The following is a 24929-nucleotide window of genomic DNA, read 5'->3' as shown; positions in this document are numbered from 1 at the left end:
GTAAAGCGGAGGGCATGTCAACAGCGCCCTTCTCCTTCGGCGTGCCACGTCACACTGTCATCAATAGAATCATTGACTTTATTGATGATAATTGTAAAATCAAATGGTATTTGTCTATCAAAATCTAATCGTATGTTCTACTCTATCGTTTCATCATTCATCAAATATGTGCTGTATGTCTTTATTTGGGATGCATTGGGAGGTTCTCTACAGCCCAAGCCCGCTGTGCATCAATGTATTCCTGAGAGAAAGGATAATCGTTGTACCCAATCTCTGATCCTCGAACGTAAAATGTAGTGCGGTCGTACTTGGTCAACTCAACGCCATGCTTGACCCTCCAGACGAAATCGGGGTTCGCAATGAAATGGCGCCCGAAAGCAACGAGAACGTCCCACTTGCTGTAGTGCCCATCGAGGACCTCAGCCGCTGACGCAGGGCTGTAGTTACCGGCAACAATTACAGGTGAGTTATTGTCCCAGATGTCGAGGATGAAGTCGAGGGTTTGCGCGTCAAGTGAAGAGTCGGTGTCGGGAGCAAGCAGCTTGGCGGGGTCACCGCGGGCTTCGACAAGAGAGAGGTAAGCTAGAGGACCAATCTTCTTGACTTCGTTGACGATGTAGGAGTATTGTTCCTTGATATCAGATGACTCGGCTCCTTGGAAGGAAGCATATGGTGAGAGGCGAAGAGCAACGCGCTTGGAGCCAATCTCGGCTGCGACAGCCTTGACGATCTCGAGCAGAAGACGCGCTCGGTTCTCAACAGAGCCTCCCCACTTGTCGGTTCGCTTGTTGACGGAGTCGGATGTGAATTGGTCAATCAAATATCCGTGAGCGCCATGGATCTCAATCATATCACCACCAGCATCGATGACACGTCGAGCTGTAGCCACGAAGTCCTTGATGAATCCCCGAATCTCTTCCTCGGTCATAGCCTCGGGTGCAGGAGCACCCTCTTCAATAGGCACAGCGCTAGAAGAGCGATACTTGAAGCCGCGCTCCTTCTGGTACTCGGGATCAGCAGCTCGGCCTTGACCCCAAATTTGCTGCGACCAGAGCGATTTATTTGCGTGAACACCGCCAATGACCTTTTTCCAAGCAGCGACTTGCTCGTCTGTAACGAAGGCGGGACCTTGGCGCATACCGGTGTCTTGCATCGAGACGCCAGTGGCCTCTGAGATGATGAGGGTGCCGGGCGTTGAACCTCGCTCGGAGTAGTATCGCTCCACAAAGGGCTTTGCAACGTGGTTGTCGTCATTGCGGTAACGGGTCAGAGGGGCCATGACCATGCGGTGTTCGAGTTGGACATTGCCGACTTGGATTGGCTTGAACAGCCTACTGTTGGGAGAGATTGTGATGGTTGTCTTTGTGACTGTCATTTTGAATGTGAATGTTGGTCAAGTACAGGGCAATGAAGAAAAGGCAAAAGCGATGCTGGAAGGACAAGTTCTATGATTCAGAGTTATGCATGGTGGAGAAGCTAGCTGGAGCCATGGTGTCTTCTTATACTCTGATCGAGTGAAAAGTTAGATTGAAGATCAACGTTATTCTCATGGTCACCCTGAGGGTTGCGACATGCGATTATGTCATTTTCTCACTGACTCGTTGATTTCCAACTCCGAGACCCCGATGCTGGCAGACCCAGTCGGCGAACCCGATCCAATGGGTCAAGCTCCCCTGGAGCACTAATGATGTGGCAAATAGGAACATCTCCAGACAAATTGCTCCCCACCTCATTTCGATCCTTCAGGAATCTTGGAATGTCGACAATCGCGAATGGGTAACTCCGATTCGAGGCGATGATCTTTTGGCTTATCAAGAGCTATTCTCGGGACCCAAGGGTATGACGAAGCTGGGGTTGCTCATGCGCGGTAGGGTCAACACCATCCCCGAATTGGACTCTTGCTTCCTGGGATGCAGCCCTGACCAATAGGATTGGCTCATTCTTCGACAGCAGCATCGTGAGACAACGCCAGAATGTGAGGCCGTAAGCGCAGACTGCATGGTCATGGCCTTCGTAAGCATGTTGCAGGTACTCAATCACCACGAGTATATATAACTGGGATGGTTCCGTCAGTAATCAGAAGATCAATCCAAACAATTCAGCAATTCAATAACAACTCACAACAGCTTTCAATCAAAAGTTCACCAATACCACCTCTGTTTTCACCTACAAACACACCTACACAAAATGTCCCCTGCTCGCCGTGCCCTCATCAGCGTCACCTCCGCTTCTGCCACCCTCTTTGACGGCAAAGAGACCACCGGCCTCTTCATCAGCGAAGCTCTTCATCCCTACAAGGTCTTGAGAGCTGCCGGATTTGAGGTTGACCTTGCCTCGGAGACTGGCACTTATACGCCCGACTGGCTCTCTCAACAGCCTGACTTCCTCAACGGCGATGACCTCGCTATCTGGAACGACACCAACAGCGAGTTCCGCAAGAAGCTCGACAATATGCCCAAGGCCTCTGAGCTTGACCCATCCAAGTATGGTCTGTTCTACGCCTCAGCTGGACATGCAGCTCTGATTGACTACCCCACTGCGTCTTCTCTCCAGAACATTGCGGCTCAGGTCTGGGCTAGCGGCGGAGTCGTCTCGACTGTTTGTCACGGCCCAGCCATCTTTGCCAATCTCATTGACCCTACCACCAACGAGCCTTTGATCAAGGGAAAGAAGATCACCGGCTTCACCACTGAAGCTGAGGACACGATGAAGATCATGGGCGAGCTTCGAAGCTGGGGCTCCGAGTTGGTCGAGGAAATCGCCGCTCGCCTTGGCGCAACCTGTAAGTACTTTTTTCGGGCGATGACTGAAGCTTTACTAACAGTTTGAAGATGAACGTGCACCCGGTATCTGGGATGACTTCCATATTGTTGATGGTCGCTTGGTCACTGGTCAGAACCCAGCCAGCGCTACTTCGACTGCTGAGGCGGCTGTAGCTGTGTTTGAAAAGCTTTGAGCTCCAGAAGTGCGACCGACGGGAGGAGGAGTATGCGGGTCGTCGAAGTTTGTCGACAGAGATGGCTCGCGTGGCTGTTGTCAAGTATTTACTCGGTCATCCAAGAGAACAGTATGAACAACGAATATATTTGATGTGCCATTGGTTGGTTCATGCGTCTTCATCTGTGTAAAGGCGTCTGGTTTGCATCGGTGGGAGCCCAAACACTAAGTCGCAGTCATATCAGTTGTAGACCCCGAAATCCCCGGTAGAAGCATGTCGAGATCAGCCCAAAAGTCCACGTTCATCGCCATATCTAGAAGATCGAAATCTCCACCGAGTGCATCAAACTGATTGGGAACTGTGTTCGCCATTCCTCCTTGAACAGGTAGATTATACAAGAGGGGATTATCCATCGTTGCCACGGCCGTTGGGCTTGATTGCACCTCAAGCTGGGCCATGACGGACTCGATGTTCGTGTGCAGGGTACGGACGATGACAGCGGCTTTGGAGGCAGCATCGAAGCTATGAGCGAAGATGTCGAGAACAGAGACAGCGACCTTGATGGATGAGCGTACGGCGGGCGCAAGCGGGTGAGTCAGATACGCAACAGCAAATCCGACCAAGGTCATCGCAGCGCTCCACTGCCACTGGAAAGCTTCATGCCAGCCGTTGAGTATTGATGTCTTGGACAAGACTTGGTGAGTTATGTTTGTGAGCTGCATCGCATGTTGAGCGCACTTGGCTGCCATTGCGGTTGCCGAACTTCCCTGTTGTAGAGCGAAAGATAGGAACGGACGATGGAGACCGATACAGAGGTGGTGATACTCAAGTTCCAATTGCAAGCGCTGTCGCTGAAGCCACTGTGGTGCAAACTGCTCGATATCGAGAATGGAGTCGTCAAAGGAGTAAGGGCTGCCATTTTCCCGGTTTGACTTGAGGGCTTGGGGGATCTGCTTCGTCCACTCTGTGAGAGCTACTGTTCGCGGGCTCCAGGCATTTGCGAGATCTTCCATTGTTCTTGGGTCATCATAGACGGAGTTCCCATCGGCTATGTTGAGCGTGTGCCCGAAAAAAGCTTGATTGAGAGCTCTTGCGGTTTGGTACAGCTTCGTGCGCTGCAAGTTGAGACTCAGCCATGTCGCATTATCTCCGATGGGAGGAAATGCCGAGCCTGACTCAATCGCTGCCTCAAGAGTATCGCTGGGTAGTTCAGGCATGACGTACGAGTCGCGAATGAGGAACGGGCGGCCGACTTTCATACCGACCTTGGAATCAGCCTCGAAAACGGACCACCATAGTCGTCGTCGGAATTCGCGCTCGCGTCGTGGCATCGTGGGCGGCGGATCCAAGTGCAAGCCCAGCATGTAAGCTGTCCGGATTGCAAGGGAAATGGTTGTGTCGGCCATGTTGTGAAAGGATCCCCCGCAGACGTACAAAGCGCAGAGCAAATGGCATTGAAGAGTTGAGATGGACGGGCTCTCGACTTCGCAGGCCAAGAGAGTCTGCGCTCTTCGGTAGTACCATCGGCCAGCCATCGTTGCATCATTGTCTTCGAGGATATTGCCTTGCTGGCCAGATGGTAGCGCCGATGTGTGATATTGCATACACATGGCGAGTATGATGTCCACCAATGCGGATGGTCGTCTGGGAGATCCGGCCGGCACGTCGACATATAGTGATTGATAATGCGCCTTGAAACTTGCCTCATCAACCACGGCATAGATGCATGTATGGTAGGTCTCCCAATACAGGTTTATGAAGAACCCTTCCTGGACCGGGGTGAGATAAAAGCCTTCCTCGTTGACTCGCGTGAGTGGCGCCAACAGCCGTGAAGAATCTTGTGATACCGTCGACTGGCCCAACTGCTCGAGGTTGCTGGCGAGGTGAATAAGCAGGTGGTCGGCTTGAGCGCTGAGAAATGTGCTGAGTCGATGAATGAAGAAGTAAAGTGACGAAGGTCCAAACCAAGCGCTGTGCGGCGACCGTGCTGGGCGAAGGTACACGCCATCCCAAAATTTTGTCTTGGTGCTTTCCTGAGTCGGCGGTCTTGTGAGAGCTGGCGATCCGCCAGGCGGCGTCGGTTCCTGTTGTTGCGAAGCGGGCGTGTCGCTATTACGCGCCTGCAAAAGCTGAGCTTCCAGCTCTTTCACTCGACGCTTCAGTTTATCGATCTCATCTTGCGCTTGAGGAAGAGTCGACACAGTAGGCGAATTATTGTTGCTGCACTCACGACCGCGCGTGCGGCAGTTGAGGCATGGAACGCTGGTGTCACATTTTATCCGCTGGAGTCGACAGCCGTCACAGGCTCTGCCAACTTGTTGTCTCTTCCGCCTTACAAATGCTCGCGTTTGTTGAGCTTCAGTCGCTCGAGGGTCTGGTTCACTCATCAGCAGGGAAAACTGAAGCACACAAAGCTTCAGGGGTGGTGATATGAGTTCAAAGAGAAAATGCGATCGTCAGAGAGCGGCGCGCTCTCATTTCACTGAAATCGAGTCATGATGAGCGTGAGATGAATTGAAGCCAAGCATTCTGCTTGCTGCTTATTGTGGGGTGCTGTGATTAGCTAATCCGATTGCTGCCACTGCGGAGCACTGAATGCCTGGAGCCTGGGCCTGGGGCCTGTAGACAACTGAGAGCCCCTGAGCATGGGATGCTCATTTGAAGTCAGCGTTTGCTAGATTCTTCAAGAACCAGTTGTGAACTGCTACTTGTGAGACATCGCCTTGTGGAAGACACTTGATGTGTCCTGGGCCAAGAAAGAATGCTGATGTTTTGCTCATCCTTTGGTCATTTCCGCTGTCGGGGCGATACCCTAGCGCGTTCCTTCAACCTTCGATGTTGACGTCGTTGATCTTGCGCCGAACGCCAGGCCCGAGCAATGGTCGGGGCCTGGAAATCTGCTCATCGCTCTCAACCAACATTTCTTCGTCGTCAGATTCAGTCCACTGGAGCCTTCTTCTTGGTCGATCAGCTCTGGCATTCTGATTGATGTCCGCCCCAACCAACGCGGATGCTACGGACATATCCTTGGTGAGCATCCCAAAATCCTGAGCGGCACAGCAATACTGACTATGACAGGCCGCTGCTTTCGCGGCCCTGAGCGTTGAATTTGTGGTGCACCCTTTCGATACTCTCATTACACGCATTCAATCCCCCGAATATGTACCCAAATACCGTAGCCACGAAGGCAAACTCCAGCCGGCGCTGTTCCGAGGCCTATATCGCGGCTTGACACCAACCGTCGTCACGACCATTCCGGCATCTGTCACTTTCTTCACCATCTACGAAACAGCCAAGACTGCTCTTCAACCGAAGGAGGGTCTCAGGCCTGGGAGTCTGTCTCAGACAGCTGTTCATGCCGCCAGCAGCGCGCTGGCTGATATGGTCGCCTGCGCCATCATCAACCCGTCGGAAGTCCTCAAGCAGAACGCGCAAGTTGCCAGATTCTCAGAAGGTGGCGTCCAGCGCAATCCCATGTTGGCCTCGCTCAAGCACTTCGCAAGGCATCCCCTGAAGCTATGGACAGGTTATACGGTCTTGGTAGCTGGAAATCTGCCACGTACTAGCCTCACATTTTCCATCTACGAATATCTGAAAGGCGCCTGGCTCAGGAGATCGAAGAAGTCCGAGAGCATAGCGGAACAAGTCAAAGTGAGCGGAGTCACTGCTGGCATCGGCGGTTCAATAGCCTCGCTTCTCTTTGTTCCTATTGACGTCGTGAAAACCAGGATGCGGTTGCCGGAAGTCGCTCCTCCCAGTCATCATTTACAGCCAGAAGCATTGTTCACGTCTTCGCTAAGCCGCGAGAAAGCTAGAAAGCCTGCTGCGAGAGGCCCTATTACCATTGCCAAGGGCATCTTGATAAGAGATGGGATTTCAGGGCTGTTCAGAGGGGCAACTGTCACTTGCGTAGCGGCTGCTGTGGGGAACGGATTGTTCTTGGGTTGTTATGAAGGGCTCAAGTTGCACTATGCCCGTGAAGCTTCAAAGAGTGAGCTCATCCAATAACGATGGCCAGATTGGCTTAGTAGGAATCGGCAATGTATGGTGCGTGATGCGTGGATTTTCGTTTCTGGACATCGGTCATGTTTGTTCCAGATGTTTACAAACGATGTGTAATATAACACAAAGACACTGCGCGTTCTCCCTCTTGATGTCTGATGCTGAAATCACGAATCGCTGTCGACGTAATCTTTAATAATGCCCGATTCTCTCCACGCGAGGAAGATGAATCCTTTCAACGCTATGTTTCCAAGAGAGCAATCCCTGGGTTCAAAGTACGTTTACGACCCGAATTATCCCAAACGCCACTGCCGCCGAACGTCCAATTCTTGTCGACATCAACTGTCTTCTGTTCAAGTCCGACGTTTAAATGATGGTGGCTGCACAAATACCATGATTTTAATTAAATCGACACAGTTTCTTGAAGAAGGGTTTCAATTAATCTGGATGGACAAATCACGGACAAGAGATCTTCTCATTCTCAGGTGAGGAAATAACCATGCTCGAAGTCGGTCTGGAGCGATGTACAGCTTTGCCCATTTTAGGGAATAGCACGCGTGCAGAAGGGAGAGTGGGGTTGGGACCAACGGTCCGCCTCGCACATCGACGAATCTTATATGGGCTAATAACCCAACGACAGACTCTTGGAGGTAACTTGGAACAAATAGCTCTTTTTCGTCTAAAGAACGGCTTTAAAAGGCAACAATAGACTATTTTCCCTTTCTGAGGCCTACCGATCTTGCAAAACGCAGAGCCAGGCTCATACCAAGCATTGTTAGCGCTGAAAACCGTTAGTGACAATATCAACTCTGTCGCAAACCTCGCACATGGCACCAATGATTATTGAGCAAGTCTAACCGGTATCTGTACCATGCGCACTAAGTATTGCCCAGAACGAGATAAGAGCCAATTGATCCCCGCAGACTCATTTCCTAATGATACCCTCAACCTCCGGTCCTTGGATTTTGATCACAACTCATTTATCTCACCACCATCATATCAACCTCGAAGAAAGAAGTATCAGTAATCCAATTCTCATGGCCGGAAATCTTTTTGAAATCAGTCCCTCTTTCTCACCTACGACATGGCTGACATGAAGTAATGTCTAACATTCATTCCATAAAATCTTCAGCTAACAAAATCAAGAATAGTCCTACCTGAGCCCGTGATAGAAGACGTGGATGAACCGGAAAAGGAAAGCCATGTACCCACGAAGAATTCATTGACAGAAGACCGAAACATTAGTGGCAACAAAGCACTGTGGCCTCTCAAAAAGCTTGATGCTTTCATTTCGCGATTAAATCGATTGATGCATACCCGGGAGAGCCATGATGCCCTCATCTTGTTCCTGGCCTACGCAGCACATTTCGTGGCAACGGCACTCGAAACACCTTTTCCTGGCAGGCTTAAAAATTGGCTTCTCAGACTTAACAAAATTTCACTGAGGATTGTCCCGTCAAGAGTTTTGTCACTCTTATCGGCTTTCAGGATTTCTCTTGTCAAAGGGTCGTTGTCCGCCAGCAAACTTCTCATCGCGGAACGGGTCAGGGCATTATCGAATATTCTGGACGACTGGCAAATCATCACCAGATTATGGGGTTTACTGGCGACATGGGCGGATGCAAAAGAATTCCTTGCCAGTTTGGCATCCGAAAACCAGAGCAAGGAAAAGAAAAGCAACCCACGGAGGTACCTTGCTCTGACAGCCATAAAAGCGACATATATCTTTGGACTATTTGGCTACTATGGAACGGAGAACCTAGCATGGTTTACAAGACGCGGCGTCTTCAAATGGTCAGAGAAGACTGAGTCGAAGCTCATGGTCTGGTCTCTCAAGTTTTGGGGTGTTTATGTTATGTCTGGGATGGCACAACTGCTATACGACCGATATGAAAACAAACGTACCGGAGAAGAGCTAGATGAAGAGGCAAGGAAAGAGTGGCGGAGGAATTTTGTTCACCTTTTTCTTTATGGCCCACTAACGGTTCATTGGATACGAGAGGGGGGGCTGTTTCCGGAGACGATCGCTTCATTCTTGGCGGCTTATACAGAGTTCATAACGGTCAGGGGGCTATGGAAAGAAACAGCAGAGGTTTGAAGAGAATGGGCCAAATTACACCTAGGTTTGAGGATTTAAGAATAATATAGGACTGCATTAGGTGGTTCGGAAGAAGGGATGTGAGATGCTCACTGTCGGAATAGCCATAAGTGACAGCCTATGAAAAGTCGAAACTGCTTCTGCTATCTTGCCGATTTTATGAATGTGGAAACACGCAGCTGTCCAAGGTTGGTCCGGTCAGCTAAGACATGCCTATGCAGCTAATGATCTGCAGCCACCCCGATGAAGCCCTTGTCCCAGTCAATTACCATTGTCAACGCCACGTTCATCACCGCTGAGATGACCAAGGTTTGGCTAATCTGAAGATAGGAAGTACCAATAGTTGACCTAAGGCCTTTGAGAAAGCGGCTAAGGACTCTGACAAGCAACACGTCGTCTGCGTACGCCACATGCAGGTTGGTTCTGTCCTACTGGAAGACACATGCTTGGCATTATCCCAACTGCATTAGTCTGTCTTTTATAAAATCAGGCTGCGAGGAAACTTCAACCATTGGTCAGGACCATCGTGTTAACAGAGAAAAGAGATATCTCGTCACCCGGAGCCTTGTTTAACTGGTTACAGTAGCCCTCGAAGACAAGATAAGATAGACATTTTTCAGCTTGCAGATCAGGCTCTGGTATATCACCAATCGCGTCCCCTGTGCTTCAACCACATACTGCGGCATACCTCCGAGTGATATTCTCATTGGCTCTTCAGGGCACTGAGTGTGTTCTTCTGCTTGTGAATCTCATGCACCTTTGTAATTTATTGTAACGCCACCAATATCTATTTATGGACGAAGCCCGAAAGAAGAGCCTGAAAATGAGGGCCGCCTCAGTTTCCTGCTATCAGTGCCTTTCTCCTGATCTTTCGCTTTCTGACTTTGTTCCAGTTCTCCCCGCAGCCTCAAAACTGCTCTCTTGAGACTTCTGTAAACGTATACTTTGCGAATAAAAGTCTATCAGTAACTTTACTCATCAGTTATTAGATGGCTGACGTCTATTACGCGTTGAATGGCGGTGGCTTGACAGGCTCCCCTCCCGACCCCGCAATCACTGAGCCACCAGAACCTTACGACAAAGACATTCTCAAGCGTCAGAATGTAGGCACTTATGATGTTTGTGGGTACTATTCTATCCCAGGGCAGTGTAAGTACTCAAATCTCTTTAAGAAAACAAGCTCGGCTAATTATGAGACTGAAGTTTGGGTCGCGAACTACTGCTATTACTCTGGCGTGTCAACGACGACCTGTGCAACCAGCAGTAGCCACATTGGATGCGATGGATATATCAAGACAAGATGCTTTACCTCATTGACTTGCACTTCGACATCATCGGATGAGCTATGCTGGTGGGTGAATAACACTAGATTTGTCGTGTCCTCACCAACTAACGCCCAAGCAGCGCTTCGGGATGTGTCACGGCGATTTCGACTGATAGTGACGGTGACGAGCTCACCCTCTACCCGTTTTGTACGACAAAAGATATGGAAGTGACCATGTATCAAAATCTTGAGGGCGTCTCGGCTACCATCGAGACGTCGATAGAGTCTACTTCCGAGCCTACGAGTTCAGACGGCGAGTTGACCGCAAAGACAGGAACGACAGGAGAGAGCAAGACCCAAGAGATCACTTCATCTGCCGAATCAAGCTCTTCATCTGGCCCAGATTCCTCTTCGAAGTCTTCTGCCCCCGTAGGAGCCATTGTAGGCGGTGTTCTGGGGGGGCTTGCCTTGCTCACCTTGATTGGCTTCGGTCTCTGGTTCATACGCCACAAAAAGCGTCAAGCAGGTAATGGATCACACGTCGTTGCGGCGACTGATCAGCCACCAGTCGTCCCCTATTACCAGCAGCAGCCTGTCACTCACGCCCAAGGCGAGGTGAACTATCAGCCTCTGTCATCGGGTATCTCGCCTGAGCCAAAGGCGTACTCGCCTTCTTCCAACATGCGGCATTCAGCCTTCAATGAACTTCGATCTTTCCATCATGATAGCACGAATCCAGCTGGGTATCGCTGAGATATCAAAGAAATGGCAGGTGAAGTGCACAAATATTTAGTATGATATGATGGGATTCTGGTTAGCGAAACGGGAGGCAAGGCTGGCGGAACGCCAATGACACATGGGTTCGGCGGGTCAATATACAGGGACCTGCTTAAAAAACAGAATCTATAATATGACGCACGTTAGTCCTAATCATGACGAAGTTTTGCTCGAAGAAATGGGTCTATTGTGCATTGAAATAGAGGTCATGCTTTCAATATCTGCCAAAACCTTAAAACATCTGGTCAACTGGCTGGATTTTAAAGGTGTGACAAGATATTTCTCCGGCCCCGAACTTCATATGATCATGCCATTGACTTTGAAATTTGATTCCCAGGCCTCAAAGTAACTACTCCTGTGGAAAGTATTCTCAAGTTTTGAGATGCACATGAAGGTGGCTGCTGGGCTTAACCTTGAGCGAGATCTGCCCGAGTATCCACACGAGTCGGTACACGGTTGTACAACTTGTAACCAAGTTCTGAGTGGTGCTCGTCAGTCGGAGCGACAGCTATCAACTACAAATAGGAGATGGGGTCCATACTTTACCAGTGATACTGCAAATTTTGGCCATTCCCCTAATACAAATGCTGTTACAAAATTTAGATTATGACTTTTAGGTTTTTATCTCCTCAAATAAGATGAATCCAATTCCTCAGCCGAAACAACCCCGCTCAAAATTGAGTTACTGAACTTGAAGTCCGGATTTGTCACGATTGGAGATTGTACTGATTGCAATGCGCCTCATTTTTATCCTTGCTGTTCTGCAGGGCGCTGTCCTCGCCCAAAAGGCTCAAACGCAGACCAAAGAATTCTGCGAAACGAGAATGAGCAGAACCCCGGTTTCTGATACACCCAGAGTCACCATTAGCACGAAGGTCAAATTGACCGCGAGCAAACCATACTGCAATCGGAAAAATAAACACGAAACCTTCAAGGTAAAGCTAGGTCCTGTCACTAGCACCGTTGTTACCAGGTCTATCTATACCAGGTCGGTTACCGCTCCCCAAAAGGTCAAGACACTCACCATCACAAAGACCCGTGAGTAAGATGTGGTCATTATCTTTCTATCTCATCCTGACGGCCCGCAGTCACCGAAACGGCCGTGACCACTCCCACTTTCATCAAAACTGACACAAGAGTTTATACCACCACGTCAACTCTAACGTCAACTGTTACAGTCCCAACGGTCTCTGGATTTGTCCCTTTTGCCTTGGTATCAGGGTCTGCTTCCCGAAAACGAAGACAGTCCAAACGAACCTTGCCTAGGAAGAATGCTTGGGAGGACAATATGCATGTTTTGCCCTCAAGATTCTTTCCTCGTCAAGCCAAGCCCAAGTCGCTAAAGGACCCATGTACCATTCGAATCGAATCCGGCGATAAAAACCATCCCGTCCATCCAACTCAATCCCGCGGCGCGGTCGCGTGTTATAAATCCGTTCAGATTACCAAGACGGTGCTTTTCAAAAGTTGTATAGCGTGGACAAAAACGATCACACTTGATCAAAAAACCGTTACAAAGCATGATATCACTAGAGGATGGGTCACGAGCACAGTCACTGAAGCTGATACCACAATGACCGCGGACGATACTGCAACAACAACCTCGACACTCACTAAAGCAACTACAACGAAAACCACGACGGAAACTGAAACTGGTACGTCTCTGATCCCTTGTTTTGTGGCCAGCAACTATTTACTAAACCCCATCGCCATCTAGTAACTCGAACAGATCTCGCCCCAGCCGAGAGTTCCTGGGCTGCTTGTAACGCTGACAATCTCGTCAATGCAGCAAACGGTGGTCATGGGATCAATGCAGTGAATATTGGATTGAATAGGTACAATGTTCTCCCGCTAGTCACTCCTTATGACTGTTGTGTTGAGTGCCAAAAGAGGCCAAATTGCATCTTTTCCGTTGCTTATCATCACAAGTGCTACCTTGTCATTGGTACAGCCTGCCTTCCAGACCATACGTTTGACACAAGCTTTACCACATTAAACAACCTGCACCCTGAGAATGGACCTACGCTGAGTAATGGCCATTGTGGCCGCATCCGGAACGCTGGGGATGCTGGGTGAGCTGTTCAGGACATTTATTGCTTGAAAGGAACATGATGCCATCAGAAATACATACCCGGGCATGTCCGTCTTTTACTGCCTTTGAACTTGATAAACAAACAGGGTGTCATGAGTGCCTCAGATGGACGGAATGTCGGGCTATCGGGCTATCTGTAACAAGAGTAGTAAGGAGACTATTATCAACATATTTCTTCCGTATTGAATCGTCGCCGGCGGCCAACTCCGAGCGTGTTCTCCCAAAATACTGATATCCGTAAAAAAATCATTATCACAATTTCCACGGGACTTCGGCACACAGTCCCCACCAGCCGGCTACTAACCGGTCGTAACCTCTCCATTCGCCTCCGTTGAACTAAACTGTACTTGGAAAGACCAGGCGACATCTACCGAGTCATCGAGTAAGAGTCTCCGACTTGATAACAAGGGCGGTTCTGAAATGAGAGTGAACCACGTCCTCGGCTCTGACAAGGTTCGCCTAATCTTTGCGCGCGCGCTCCAGGTTCCCCAGAAACCCCGGAAGTTGGAGATAAGACGACTGAGAAGGGGGAGATATGACCGAGAAATTGCGATTATCGATTGTCATATAGTTTGACTAAAGATTGGAGGTGCCACGCGACAACGGAGGTCGTGCCGCGCCCTATCCTGGTGGTGCAGATCAAGACTAGGCTATGGGAGCGTGTTTATTCTTAAGAATGCGACTGCACCCATGCGATATCGCCTCCTCTCACTCTGGCAACGTCTTCCAATCCCCTATCTTCTTTCCCCAAACTCCTTACTTTTCGCGGCCGCTAGATATTGACGGCGCCACTGACAGTAGCGAATGACCACAAAAAGCCCCCAGCAATACACAAACATCCTTCTAAAACAGGAGCACCGGACCTTCATCCTCGCGTCCCGCCTTGATCTTCGAGCCTGAACATCGACAAAATGACCGAGAAACACGATATTCCCGACAATGCGTCTTTGACACCCTCCCAAGCTGCTGGCAAGACATTCGCCACCCATCACCTCCACGGCGGTGAACAGCTTGAGAAGCGATACAGTCCTCTTTCTGTCCTCGCTTTTGCCTTTACCACCACCAATTCTTGGATGGCCTTTGCATCAGGCATTGCCATACCGCTTGCTTGTGGTGGAGGACCCTCGATCATCTATGGCTTGATCGCTGGCGGCATCATCATGGCTACCATCAACATTGGCTTTGCTGAATTGGCCTCAGCGTTTCCTTCGGCTGGTGGACAGTATCACATTGTCTTCATGGCCTTTCCCCCGTCTACCCGACGCGTTGCTGCATTTTATACTGGTTGGATCTCCATTATCTACCTGATGGCCGCGACAGCGTCTTGCAACTTCTTCGCTGCCAGCTCTGTTTTAGATCTTGTCCAACTCTGGCACCCATCATATAGCATCGAGGCCTGGCATACGTATTTGATGCATATCTTGCTGTGCATTATCGCCTTTGCCGCAACTTCGCGGTTCCCTGCTGCCATCGGCCGCTTGACTACTACCATCTTCTGGCTGTCCTTGGTCGGTTTCATCGCTTCAATGGTCACTCTTCTTGCTGTTAGTGATCACAAACAGTCGGCTTCTACTGTCTTTAAGGATTACAAGAACGTCAGTGGATGGGGAGATGGCTGGGCCATGATCACCTCTATCACTGCCTGCCTATGGGCCTACAGTGGTGTTGATGGTCCTACCCATCTGGCAGAAGAGGTGCCGAACCCAAGTAAGAATGTTCCTCGGGCTATTTTCTTGACCATCGGCCTCGGTATCTCCACTGTCGTTGCCTGGACTATCGCCCTTATGTTCTCCATCAAGGATGTCGATGCCATCATTGAGTCGACGGTACCTATTCTCGAAGTCTACAACCAAGCTCTCAACAACAGGGTTGCCACCACCATCTGGTCTGTCTATTACATCGTCATGTTCTACGATATTGTTCTAAACTTATTCATCTTCTCTGGTCGAACCATATGGTCCTTCTCCAGAGACGGAGGTGTCCCATTCTCAGCATTCCTGTCACATCTCAACTGGGCCAGTCCTGTTCGAGCTACTGCAGTCATGCTTGCCCTGCAGATCATTATTGGAGTTTTGTACGTTGCTTCAAGCACTGCTTACAACAGCTTTATTGGTCTTACACTGTTCGCGCTCAACATTACTGTCACTCTTCCCCAGGCCGCGCTACTTGTTCGTGGGCGTAGCTGCCTTCCTGAGAGATCTTTCTCACTTGGTAAAGCAGGATATGCCGTAAACACTGCGGCTACACTATTTGTTGCATTGTTCTCTGTCAGCTTTTGCTTTCCTGCCTTCATGCCTGTCACGGCATCTTCAATGAACTATCTTATCGTAGTTATGGCAGTTGGCCTGGTATTTACCACTGCACTCTGGTTCGGTGGTCTTCGAAAGGCGTTCACTGGACCCCAGATCAGTCTGGAGGGCGAGGATCAGTAGAAGAAATATTATCAATTTGTCAGAAAGTGGACTTGATGTGCGCGTGTGTTATTTCAAGCTAGCTATACTTAGCCTATGAGAACGTTTGAGTTTATGACTTTGGATTGCAAGTCCTTTTCTCGGCTGTGATGGATAAGTAACCCGCGATCAAAGATTCAAGATCTTGATGGTTGCAGTCACTGAGCAAATACCTCTGTCTTGCTGAAATACTCATCGCTATTACATAAATAGAATAGTTTGGTTACTCCTGTATTCATCAACTTGTACAAAGCGACCTTCAATGGTTCCTCCGAACCACAGACACAAAATCTCAGCTCTCCCTAACTCCGCACTCTGCCTCCCGACTCTACAGCTTCATGACATACTTTCCCTCCAACTGCATTTGTGTTAGCTAGTCACAATTGGTTGTATGGTTTTGAACTTACCTGTCCTTTGGACATTTGCTCCATCAGACCCTCAATATCTTCGAGATCAGCCCATTTGATCTTGGGGATAACGAGTCTTCGCTTGACAAATTGCAAAGCCTCAAGGATATCAGCCCTCGTCCCCACTGCCGAGCCTTTCACGGTCCAGCCATTATCAATGAACCAGAGCGGGTGGAAGGAGATCTTGACCTCTTCTGGCAGAATCGACACACACATCAATGTGCCGAATGGTCCCAGCATGTCGAACGCCTTCTGATACGCAGCAGCAGCCGTTGCGGTGACGACGACGGCCTTAGCTCCTTGACCATCCGTCAGATCCTTGACTTGCTTTCCTGGATCTACACCAGACAAAGCATCAACATAATGTTCAGCGCCTTGAGATTTGCAGTATTCTTCTTTCCCAGGACCTGCGTCAACAGCAATGACTCGATAGCCCATTGCGTGAGCATACGCAACACCTAGAGCTCCTACACCGCCACCTGCGCCGGAAATGACAACCCATTGGCCTGGCGTGAGGTTGCAGTTCTTGATAGCCTTGTAAGCTGTGACACCTCCGCAAAGAATAGGCGCGATCTCCTCGTCGGGAATATCATCAAAGGTTGATGGGATACGCGCCAGATAACGCAGAGGCACAAGAGTATACTCAGCAAAAGTGCCGTCATATGCTTTGGCAGAGTGCAAAGCCTCAACGCATCGCGTCTCGCCCTCATTAGCAATGTCAACGCACATGCTGCAGGTCCCGCAAATATCTCTGATCCATGCTATTCCGACTCTTTGGCCAATCTGAACGCTGGAATCCAAGTTGATAATGTTGGAGCCAAGCTCTGCAACTTTGCCAACGCCCTCATGGCCGAGAATCTTCCCCACGGGTCCCATATGACCCAGGGCCATGCCTAGATCAGAGCCGCATAGACTGGTGAGTGAAAGGCGGATGAGGACTTCATTTGGACCGGGGACTGGCCTCGGGAGTTGCTTGATCTCAAATGTGGGCTTGGCATTGTGCTCCTGTGATGACTATTGGGGTTAGTATTCAAGGCCATGCATAATGGTATCTACGGTAACATACGGTAAGAACAGCAACTTTGTAAGTATCCGAAGTCATTTTAGTGATGATCAAAAGGCAAATGAGTAAGGTTACGATTAGCTTTGTTGAATGCGGAGGCCCCAGATCTTAAGGGAGAGCAAAAAGTGAGTGTCTCAGGGAGGCTTATCCAGGCTTGGTAAATCACCCCGCGCCTCCGATATCGTAGAATCATGAGAATTGTCAATCATGTTCTTCTGCATACGGCAAACCTCGCTGTGGCCGGCGGCCACGTCGGGACCGGGTCGTTTCAACATTCCCAACTCGGCAAAGTGTGCGGAGATGACGTCCCGGGATATCGTCATGGCACTTGTGGGGTAAGCCGCTTCCTACGCAACGTTATCGGGCGGAAGTAGACCGCAGATTACGGACGCTCTTGATTGGAGTACATCCAAAGTCATGGAGCTTGGTTGGATATTGCGTGTGAGAAGTACCTGGGCTTTAATCTATTACCCCACATTACCACTTCGCCGTCCCACATGGGGCATCTAGGCCCGCGTAACTTTAACCTCAACCAAGCATCAATCTTGCTGACCAAGTCGCTCAATTTTCTTTGGTATCCTACTATAAAGAGGGTGCAAAATACATATAGTAATTGACTCCGAAGTTAGCATCAACGAAAATGAATCTCCCTCCACTGAGGTTCGTCAGTACACTCGAGACCTAATAATTCTCCTTTCATCACCCCAGACCAGTACTCTCTCCAAGACACTGGTATGTAGCGTTTTGAGCTTTACGAAAGACCATAGGGATATTCATGCCTTGGACGATATACCAAATGTCGTTGGCCTCAGCGATCAAGGGAACCAATGCCATTATTCCTTGAGTTGTCATCGCAAGTCGCCGATCCCCCGATCGCGGGAGTGAGCGTTTGACGGAACCTCCAAGATAGAAGTCCGTGGAAGAGACGGAGAGGTCGTCTTAGTTCCCGCCTTGCTTCGAAGTCTTTCGCATAACATCAACAGATCATCAACATAATCGTCAGAAGTTGGACGTCCACGTACGTGCAAGGGTCAAGCTGAATAGTCCAAGTAGCTGTGTCACTCATGAGATTACCCATGGTCCGTTCAGGCTAAAACTCCCGTTCCATGGCCATTCTGGTATCGCAAAGAAAAGGGAAGCAGTCTTCAGCCACAGTATTATCATCTCTTTCAAGCCAGTACAGAAAATATTTTGCTTCGCGAAAGATCTTGTCTATTTTTCGAACTTGCTGGCTTTTCTCTCTCATCCGTTTGGTTGATACATACTGCATCAGACCAGAGAGACCTGGATCTATCATCCAAGCAAAATGAACGAAGTCCCAGCTCCAGATTTGTCGTTACAGGAAGTGAGGCACTATCACAAATAATCGTAGATGTGATATCCGAGCAACCCCAAACATAAGAAACTGGCTCATAGTTATATTCTACCTCGCCCAGCAATGCTTCGTTCAAACTGCAGCGGATTACAACATTGCCAAAGCCCGTAATACTTTTATCAAAATAACCTATGTTCTAATACTAAAAGCATTAATAACCAAGAAAATATAAGCTAATTAAGTTTATAAGATTACTATATAGTAACTTCAAAAATAATACCATCACCGATAAGATCATAACTGCTTCTTCATCGAATTCCGGAGTTCGATCCATCATGCTCTCACGCATCGCATCTGCAATGCTTTTGTATTCTATTCCCGGGTCACTATGGTCAAACACCCTTGTGATCTGGGATGCTTCAAACGGTCGGTCGCTGCTAACAGAATTAACAGGGAACTTGGTAATACTCTTGAAAGATGCTTCATGCCCAATGCGGAAGGCAAGATCTTCTGCAAAAGTGTGGCAATGATTGAAGACAATATTGTAGCCAATTTTCGAGTCTACTTGGTCTTGCACTAGCTTATTTGCTTTCAATAGATTGGATGTTAACCACTCAACCTGCAGTGATGAACTGTGATTCGTTTCGTACCAATATTTCCAATCTCTTCAAAGGAATGATCGGTAAACCCGTAGTATACGGATTGCCACCCATTGGGTAGACCTTCATATTCCTGAGGGTCCTTCTGCGCTAAGACCTTGTCCTTGGTGCTTGTGCCAATGACCACGCCGTCATGTCTGTCGTAGACGAAACCCGAGGATTGCGCATTGAGAGGTTCTCCGTTTAGATGCTGGCCCACTTCCGTTACTACCACCCTTGCGTGATGGAAGGGACGCAGTGAGCTGCTCGTGTGTTTGGTTGGCTGGTACTCGATGAATACTGCACGAAGCTGCATTTTCACATGCATGTCAGCCGCAGCAAGAGCTCGTGATGGATCCGACATTTGACTTACTTTACGCTGTTTCTGCTCTGGTGACTCGTTTAGCTCGGTAACCCGGTCCCTGCTGGGTACTTGGTTGGCGATTCCCATCTTCAGTGAATGGCTGCTGTGATTTGATGAGTGTCGATGATGTTGTGCTGAGCCTATATGATGCTTTGGGTATGGCGAAGGGTAGGCATGATATACGCAACAGCAAGGCTACATGGCTACCGGGAGCTCTGAGTCAATTATTTATAACAGTTCAAATCCCCCGCTCCATCGCGGCCTGGTTAGCCAGGGTCTGGTTTCAGGTCTGGTCAGTGCCTCAATGCCTCAGCACAGATTAGAATGAGCTGCACAACCCCAGTCGTCCTCTATTAGGTTGCATCAAGCCAACAACAATGCCCGCATCGCACAACCTAGAAAGCTATTATTGGATACGTGTGGCCTCATTTATAAATTATAAGCGCCGGATGACTTCCGTGGTCACCAAGACGCGTCTTTCGGGACCTACGCATGCCACCGCTGCTCAACCTGCAGGATTGTGGTGTGGCTTGCTTCAGCTGAAACTTAACGCCAGCCTGATTTCGTCCCTCATTTACTTCTCATGCGAGGACTCTCCCCTCTTAGTACTTGTTCTCATGCAGCTATCCTGCATTTGTCACATCGACATGACCTTCTTGAGAGCGCTGCAGGCTGTGCTCGACATGGATATCCAACACTCACGTGTCGTTAGGCCATTGGTGCCCGCTCTATGCTTCGGCAGAGATCATGCCCAACAGCCTTCCGGTAATCTATATAGCGTCCCGTAGATCGATCTGGTGTCTTGTGTCAATTCGTCTCCCAGTCTATCAACATGGGCGACATCTGCGAATCATATTACCCATCTGATGAACACCACAGACGGTTTTGGGACGGCCAAAGCAATAAGGACGAATGTGGAGTGAATGTTCCTGATGGCTTCCCGAAGACTTTGAGCTCAACGCTGGCCTGGAGAGGCGAAGACATCCAAGACAAAGAGGCTCAGTGGAAGGTCAAGCTCTCTGACCAAGATGTTTCTTCCATTCATAACGCCGTGAAAACCTTTGACGGTTGGTTTCCATAAAATTCAAGGTCTTTATGACTGTCCAATTGATCTAAGCTGACCCTACCGAAGAGAACTCCCATGATCTTACCCAGATTTCTACCACCACCTTCCCACTCCCCATCGATCTATCGCGACGTTTGAGACATATCTCGGATAATATCTATAACGGAACTGGGTTCCAGATACTCAGCGGCCTAGACCCGTCAAAGTATTCTGCCAGACAGAACGTTCTCCTACATGCGGGCATCAGTGCTCATATTTGTCCAGAGCGAGGTTTCGTGGACGTCTTTGCCAAGCGACCCGTTGGTATGGCCTCCTGAATTCACAAATTTGAGATTACTTGATGCTAAGTTACCACAGGTCATGTAGTCAATGTTCTAAATGACAGTGATGGGCCTGCATCCATGGCTCCAGCATTTAGTGATGGCCCCCTGGTAAGTTGCTTCGCCCGCTCATCTGTCGAGTCGAGAGCTGTACTTAACCTCGTTAGTCATTCCATACGGACCATTGCGAGGTACTCTCATTTTACTACCAAGAGATGTCTCCAAAAGGCGGGCAAACAATCTTGAGTAGCTCATGGCAAGTCTACAATGAGCTAGCCGCGCACTCTCCCAACGTACTCCATACGCTTGCTGAGCCATGGGTGCTGGACTCGTTAGTTTTTCCAATTCTATTGCGAATTATAGATACGCGATGCTAAGATACTAGATTCAAATCTTATTCATTGCAACCGCCACGAAAGGTGTGCTTCCTCTCCAATTTAGGCCCCGAGAATATGCCACCGGTGCTCTTCCGATATTCTCGCTATCCTATCCTCGGTTGGCAGCGTAAGCGAAACTCAGAGCTACCAGCACCAAGCCAAAAGCAGATGAGAGCCTTGGACGCTGTCCAGTTCATCGCACAAAAGAACGCCATGTCCTTGCCAATTGCTCGGGGTGACATGATCTTCATCAATGACTTGGCAGTCTTTCATGCTCGCGGTGAGTTCAAGGACGGTGACGCAAGTATGAAGAGACACCTCCTCAAGATGTATCTTCGTGATCCCGAACAGGGTTGGATGGTGCCTCAGTCTCTTCAGGAGACTTTCGGGGCGAGATACACTCGTAAGCCCGGCGACCTGAGTCCAGAGGTCTGGGACATTGACCACGAACCTGGTTTGGAAGAGCTTTCATTTGTCAATGGTTAGGAGCAAAGCGGTTCATCAGAGTCTGTAGCAGCAAGTTCTCGTTTCCATTTGTCTCAGATCACCATTATCTCTGGCCCAATGGCTCAGCCCAATCAGCCTCAGATCTTTTATGACTATTAGCAGTGCTTGTCTTGCATAAGAGCTGTTTCTAGAAAGTTTAACGCCTCTCGCTCACGTCTAGAACCTAGCTTCCAGCGTCATCGCACTGTAGCTTAATCGACTGCCCCCCCGAAGATGCGTGAGGCAGAGTGATGAAATGTCCTAGAATTATCTCAAGACTCTTTGCCTTACCTTTATCTGGTTGCTAATGTCAGACTTTACTTGGAGCTCGTAAAGAGCCACGTCATCTAGCAAACCTCCATGTTATAAGTGTTCAATTCTTATCATCTCGAAGGGCCACCATGGTGGGCATTCAGCTGCTTCAGCCACCTCAGACCTCGCTTAGAGTTAAAATCATTTCAAGTATGCCATTCGAGGGAAAGCAACGTGGCTCTTGAGGCTTTTTAGCCCTAATCTCCCAACAATAGGGCCCTACACCAAGCCTCCATAACGATTCGAGACGTTACAATTTTAAGCTCGAATGGCTTCACTGAAAGGAGACTGTGATTCGATGTGGTTGCATACCACGTAACAACTGACCAGTGACGTCTGTCTCTAAAGAGAGCGCCACATATGACTGGCTTCGTTGGTGTTCTGCAACTTAGCTCCTGATTGGGTGCTAGCTACTAGCCATGGCGTTGGACGCACGAACGCGGATTCAGCGTGGCTTATTCGTTGCTAGTTTTTACGCGTTTGTGAGGCATTGCTATGGTGCTAAAATTCCAGTTGTGCAGATGTGGCTTATCGGCTAGAGCTTGATTTGAAGCCATCACGGCGTTTGCCGTTGCAGTGTCTGGAAGAACTTGGATTTATATAAGGTCTGGATACAGATGCTATTTAAGACAATTCACACAATCACAGTTCAGTTCTTCAGCTACAAACATCATCTCGAATAATCCGCTATCATGGACGCGCCCAAGTCTTACTATCTCTACAATCCTTCCGAGCCATTGGCAGGAATTGTCGCAGGCCTTTATGGTGTGAGCTTCTGTATCACTCTCTGGCAGATCATTCGGAAGAAGGCCTGGGTATGGCTTTTCATGCTACTTGCTATTGCGAGTAAGTCAACATTTGGACAAATGCGAGGCATGTCAGTTAACCGTCGATGCAGTGGAGATCATTGGCTACGCAGCTCGAGCCGTATCCGCTACCAAGCCGACAGAGAAAGGACCATACGTCCTTCAATTCACACTTGTGATCCTACCCCCAGTCTTGATGGCCGGTGTCATCTATGTTATCTTCGCTAGAATTGTCTTCTGGGTTGTTCCTCCGGAGTCGAGAACTCTTCGATTTCTCTGGGTGCCTGGTAATTATTCATCGCAGCTAAGTGACAGAGATACTAATACTTGATAATAGCTCGTTTCATCACTCTTCTCTTTGTTGGCTTCGATATCATCTCGCTTCTCCTCCAACTCGTCGCTGCAGTCCTCATCGCAGGCACCGACCCAACCGATCCTGATGCGAAGAGCAAGCTCAATCTTGGCAAAACACTTGGTCTTGTTGGTGTGAGCACTCAGATTGCTGGCTTCGGTCTTTTTACTGTTTCCGCCATCCGATTCCACTTCGCTGCGAGACGGCTTAGCCCCGACTTTGCCAAGGACAATCAGGAGAAGCATGGTATTGTGAAGAAGTGGCAGACCCTACTAATTGTAGTTAACGTCTCATGCCTCCTCATTCTTGTAAGTCAAAATGTCTGCGTATTCATCTCTCGATTACTTACCACTATTAGGTCCGTTCAATCTATCGTGAGATCGACTTCGCTGGTGGCAAGGACGGTACTACCCACCAGAAAGAGTGGTAGTAAGTAAAATTGTCCTACATCCTCGAACAAACTAACGATTATACCATAGCTTATATGTCTTTGACACTCTTCCCATCTTACTCGTCGTCTTCCTCTACAATGTCTTCTTTCCGGGTAGCTATCTCAAGCCCCTTGGTTTCAAAGTGCCCAAAGAAAACCAGGGCGCGGTCCTGGACTCGGAGGCTGCTAGCAAGCAGGTCTCGACGACTGCCGAGTCTGTATGACATGCGTCGTTCGTACCACCAACAGCTCAGGTACCCAGCCGCTTCTGGTTGGTACGGAGAGTTTTATGCCTACTTTTCATGAGATGTCTTCTTCGAGTTTGTTATTTTATCACCATATGCTTTGAGTTTCAGCAAAATATTTGGTTTTATGCATACAGATAGAATCAGTTTATACATTTCGATCATCAATGATCCTCAATTCGCCGACAGCTTGTCTTGATCCCGATTACGAATACGCTTTTTAACGAACTTAGTTGTTATTAAGCTAGGTGAAGCAAATTACAGGGGTTTGGCCAAGATATGGACAAACCAATCGTGAGGGGCAGCTCAGCTAATAAATTGACGATGAACTGCACAGCGTCAACAAAGATTCATAGTCGGTACGATATGGCTTTAAGTGCGAGAACATGGACACTGTTCTTCCAGATGACTTGATGCAGCCAGGCTGGATGGATCACCAACAGGGCTGAAATACCCATCGCGGAAATCATCGGCTATGCCAGTCATTGACGTATGCTATGGTTGACGTTGAAGCGGGTACTAATCTCAAGCGTATTCATCATATAACCCGTCTAAAGCCGAGCTACATAACTCATTATTCGGATAACATCGTCGAAAAAGCAAGTGGCGCGGAGGGAGAGTCAGTCCTCCAAGATGTATGCCATGTTGCGGGCGTGAAACATAACAGGCACCGGGATAGGTTCGCATCCAGCTCACACCAGTATGGATGTGTCAGAAGAGGTACATTAGCCCTGAAAGACTTTGAATTTCATCGCGGGCGGCAATGGCTTCATTCACGTTGCTCTAGATTTTCCTACAGATTCTCCCTTTTTGCATCAGTAAAGATGTATAAGGTTTTCTGCCATCACTTCGAGTGCGCAAGCACTAGAGTCTGTCGCCGATGAATGTTGGTGAACAGGGCTGACAACAAGGTCCGTGCCCCGCCCCTGAAGGTGAATCTGGGGTTAGCTCTAGCGCTTCAACAAGCCAGGTCAACTCAACTCAACTCAATTCTTATGCCGACGTGGGGAAACGCGGAGTCATCCAGAAGCCGAATAAGAGCAGAATGTCGGTCTGGACACCAACTTTACCGTGCACTACCACGGTTGTCTCAACAAATCCCGAACGTAGCCGAATTCCTGCCGCGT

The 24929-nt window shown here is 49.0% G+C and overlaps 12 protein-coding genes across 12 annotated transcripts; 8 read left to right on the top strand and 4 right to left on the bottom strand.

Annotated features, from left to right (window-relative positions):
* Window positions 1-181: 181 nt before the first annotated feature.
* On the bottom strand, window positions 182-1375 carry FPRO_14347 (putative NADPH2 dehydrogenase chain OYE2; the record flags this gene model as incomplete). The annotated part of the gene is made up of 1 exon (XM_031219362.1): window positions 182-1375. The coding sequence occupies one exon, from the start codon at window positions 1373-1375 to the stop codon at window positions 182-184; it is 1194 nt and encodes a 397-aa protein (XP_031085128.1).
* An 812-nt stretch (window positions 1376-2187) lies between these two features.
* On the top strand, window positions 2188-2956 carry FPRO_14346 (uncharacterized protein; the record flags this gene model as incomplete). The annotated part of the gene is made up of 2 exons (XM_031219361.1): window positions 2188-2782; window positions 2832-2956. 2 exons carry the CDS (start codon window positions 2188-2190, stop codon window positions 2954-2956), a joined length of 720 nt encoding a protein of 239 aa, XP_031085127.1.
* Window positions 2957-3162: 206 nt separating this feature from the next.
* FPRO_14345 (uncharacterized protein) lies at window positions 3163-5325 on the bottom strand (the record flags this gene model as incomplete). Its single annotated transcript, XM_031219360.1, has 1 exon — window positions 3163-5325. The coding sequence occupies one exon, from the start codon at window positions 5323-5325 to the stop codon at window positions 3163-3165; it is 2163 nt and encodes a 720-aa protein (XP_031085126.1).
* A 601-nt stretch (window positions 5326-5926) lies between these two features.
* On the top strand, window positions 5927-6946 carry FPRO_14344 (uncharacterized protein; the record flags this gene model as incomplete). The annotated part of the gene is made up of 2 exons (XM_031219358.1): window positions 5927-5968; window positions 6017-6946. 2 exons carry the CDS (start codon window positions 5927-5929, stop codon window positions 6944-6946), a joined length of 972 nt encoding a protein of 323 aa, XP_031085125.1.
* Window positions 6947-8024: 1078 nt separating this feature from the next.
* On the top strand, window positions 8025-9038 carry FPRO_14343 (uncharacterized protein; the record flags this gene model as incomplete). The annotated part of the gene is made up of 2 exons (XM_031219357.1): window positions 8025-8038; window positions 8087-9038. 2 exons carry the CDS (start codon window positions 8025-8027, stop codon window positions 9036-9038), a joined length of 966 nt encoding a protein of 321 aa, XP_031085124.1.
* A 989-nt stretch (window positions 9039-10027) lies between these two features.
* On the top strand, window positions 10028-11055 carry FPRO_14342 (uncharacterized protein; the record flags this gene model as incomplete). Its single annotated transcript, XM_031219356.1, has 3 exons — window positions 10028-10187; window positions 10242-10389; window positions 10443-11055. 3 exons carry the CDS (start codon window positions 10028-10030, stop codon window positions 11053-11055), a joined length of 921 nt encoding a protein of 306 aa, XP_031085123.1.
* Window positions 11056-11813: 758 nt separating this feature from the next.
* On the top strand, window positions 11814-13155 carry FPRO_14341 (uncharacterized protein; the record flags this gene model as incomplete). The annotated part of the gene is made up of 3 exons (XM_031219355.1): window positions 11814-12117; window positions 12168-12734; window positions 12809-13155. The coding sequence occupies 3 exons, from the start codon at window positions 11814-11816 to the stop codon at window positions 13153-13155; spliced, it is 1218 nt and encodes a 405-aa protein (XP_031085122.1).
* Window positions 13156-14082: 927 nt separating this feature from the next.
* On the top strand, window positions 14083-15603 carry FPRO_14340 (uncharacterized protein; the record flags this gene model as incomplete). The annotated part of the gene is made up of 1 exon (XM_031219354.1): window positions 14083-15603. One exon carries the CDS (start codon window positions 14083-14085, stop codon window positions 15601-15603), a length of 1521 nt encoding a protein of 506 aa, XP_031085121.1.
* Window positions 15604-15949: 346 nt separating this feature from the next.
* Window positions 15950-17130, bottom strand: FPRO_14339 (uncharacterized protein; the record flags this gene model as incomplete). Its single annotated transcript, XM_031219353.1, has 3 exons — window positions 15950-15979; window positions 16029-17042; window positions 17095-17130. 3 exons carry the CDS (start codon window positions 17128-17130, stop codon window positions 15950-15952), a joined length of 1080 nt encoding a protein of 359 aa, XP_031085120.1.
* A 1487-nt stretch (window positions 17131-18617) lies between these two features.
* Window positions 18618-19495, bottom strand: FPRO_14338 (uncharacterized protein; the record flags this gene model as incomplete). The annotated part of the gene is made up of 3 exons (XM_031219352.1): window positions 18618-18967; window positions 19057-19354; window positions 19418-19495. The coding sequence occupies 3 exons, from the start codon at window positions 19493-19495 to the stop codon at window positions 18618-18620; spliced, it is 726 nt and encodes a 241-aa protein (XP_031085119.1).
* A 745-nt stretch (window positions 19496-20240) lies between these two features.
* FPRO_14337 (uncharacterized protein) lies at window positions 20241-21657 on the top strand (the record flags this gene model as incomplete). Its single annotated transcript, XM_031219351.1, has 5 exons — window positions 20241-20475; window positions 20541-20777; window positions 20832-20905; window positions 20962-21125; window positions 21180-21657. 5 exons carry the CDS (start codon window positions 20241-20243, stop codon window positions 21655-21657), a joined length of 1188 nt encoding a protein of 395 aa, XP_031085118.1.
* Window positions 21658-22661: 1004 nt separating this feature from the next.
* FPRO_14336 (uncharacterized protein) lies at window positions 22662-23781 on the top strand (the record flags this gene model as incomplete). The annotated part of the gene is made up of 5 exons (XM_031219350.1): window positions 22662-22815; window positions 22868-23062; window positions 23113-23435; window positions 23486-23556; window positions 23607-23781. 5 exons carry the CDS (start codon window positions 22662-22664, stop codon window positions 23779-23781), a joined length of 918 nt encoding a protein of 305 aa, XP_031085117.1.
* Window positions 23782-24929: the final 1148 nt, after the last annotated feature.

Source organism: Fusarium proliferatum (genome assembly GCF_900067095.1).
Source record: "Fusarium proliferatum ET1 genome assembly, contig: FPRO_scaffold008, whole genome shotgun sequence".
Lineage (NCBI taxonomy): Eukaryota > Fungi > Ascomycota > Sordariomycetes > Hypocreales > Nectriaceae > Fusarium > Fusarium proliferatum.
Note: the sequence above shows the minus strand (reverse complement) of the source record. Positions and strands in the feature narration are given on the sequence as shown.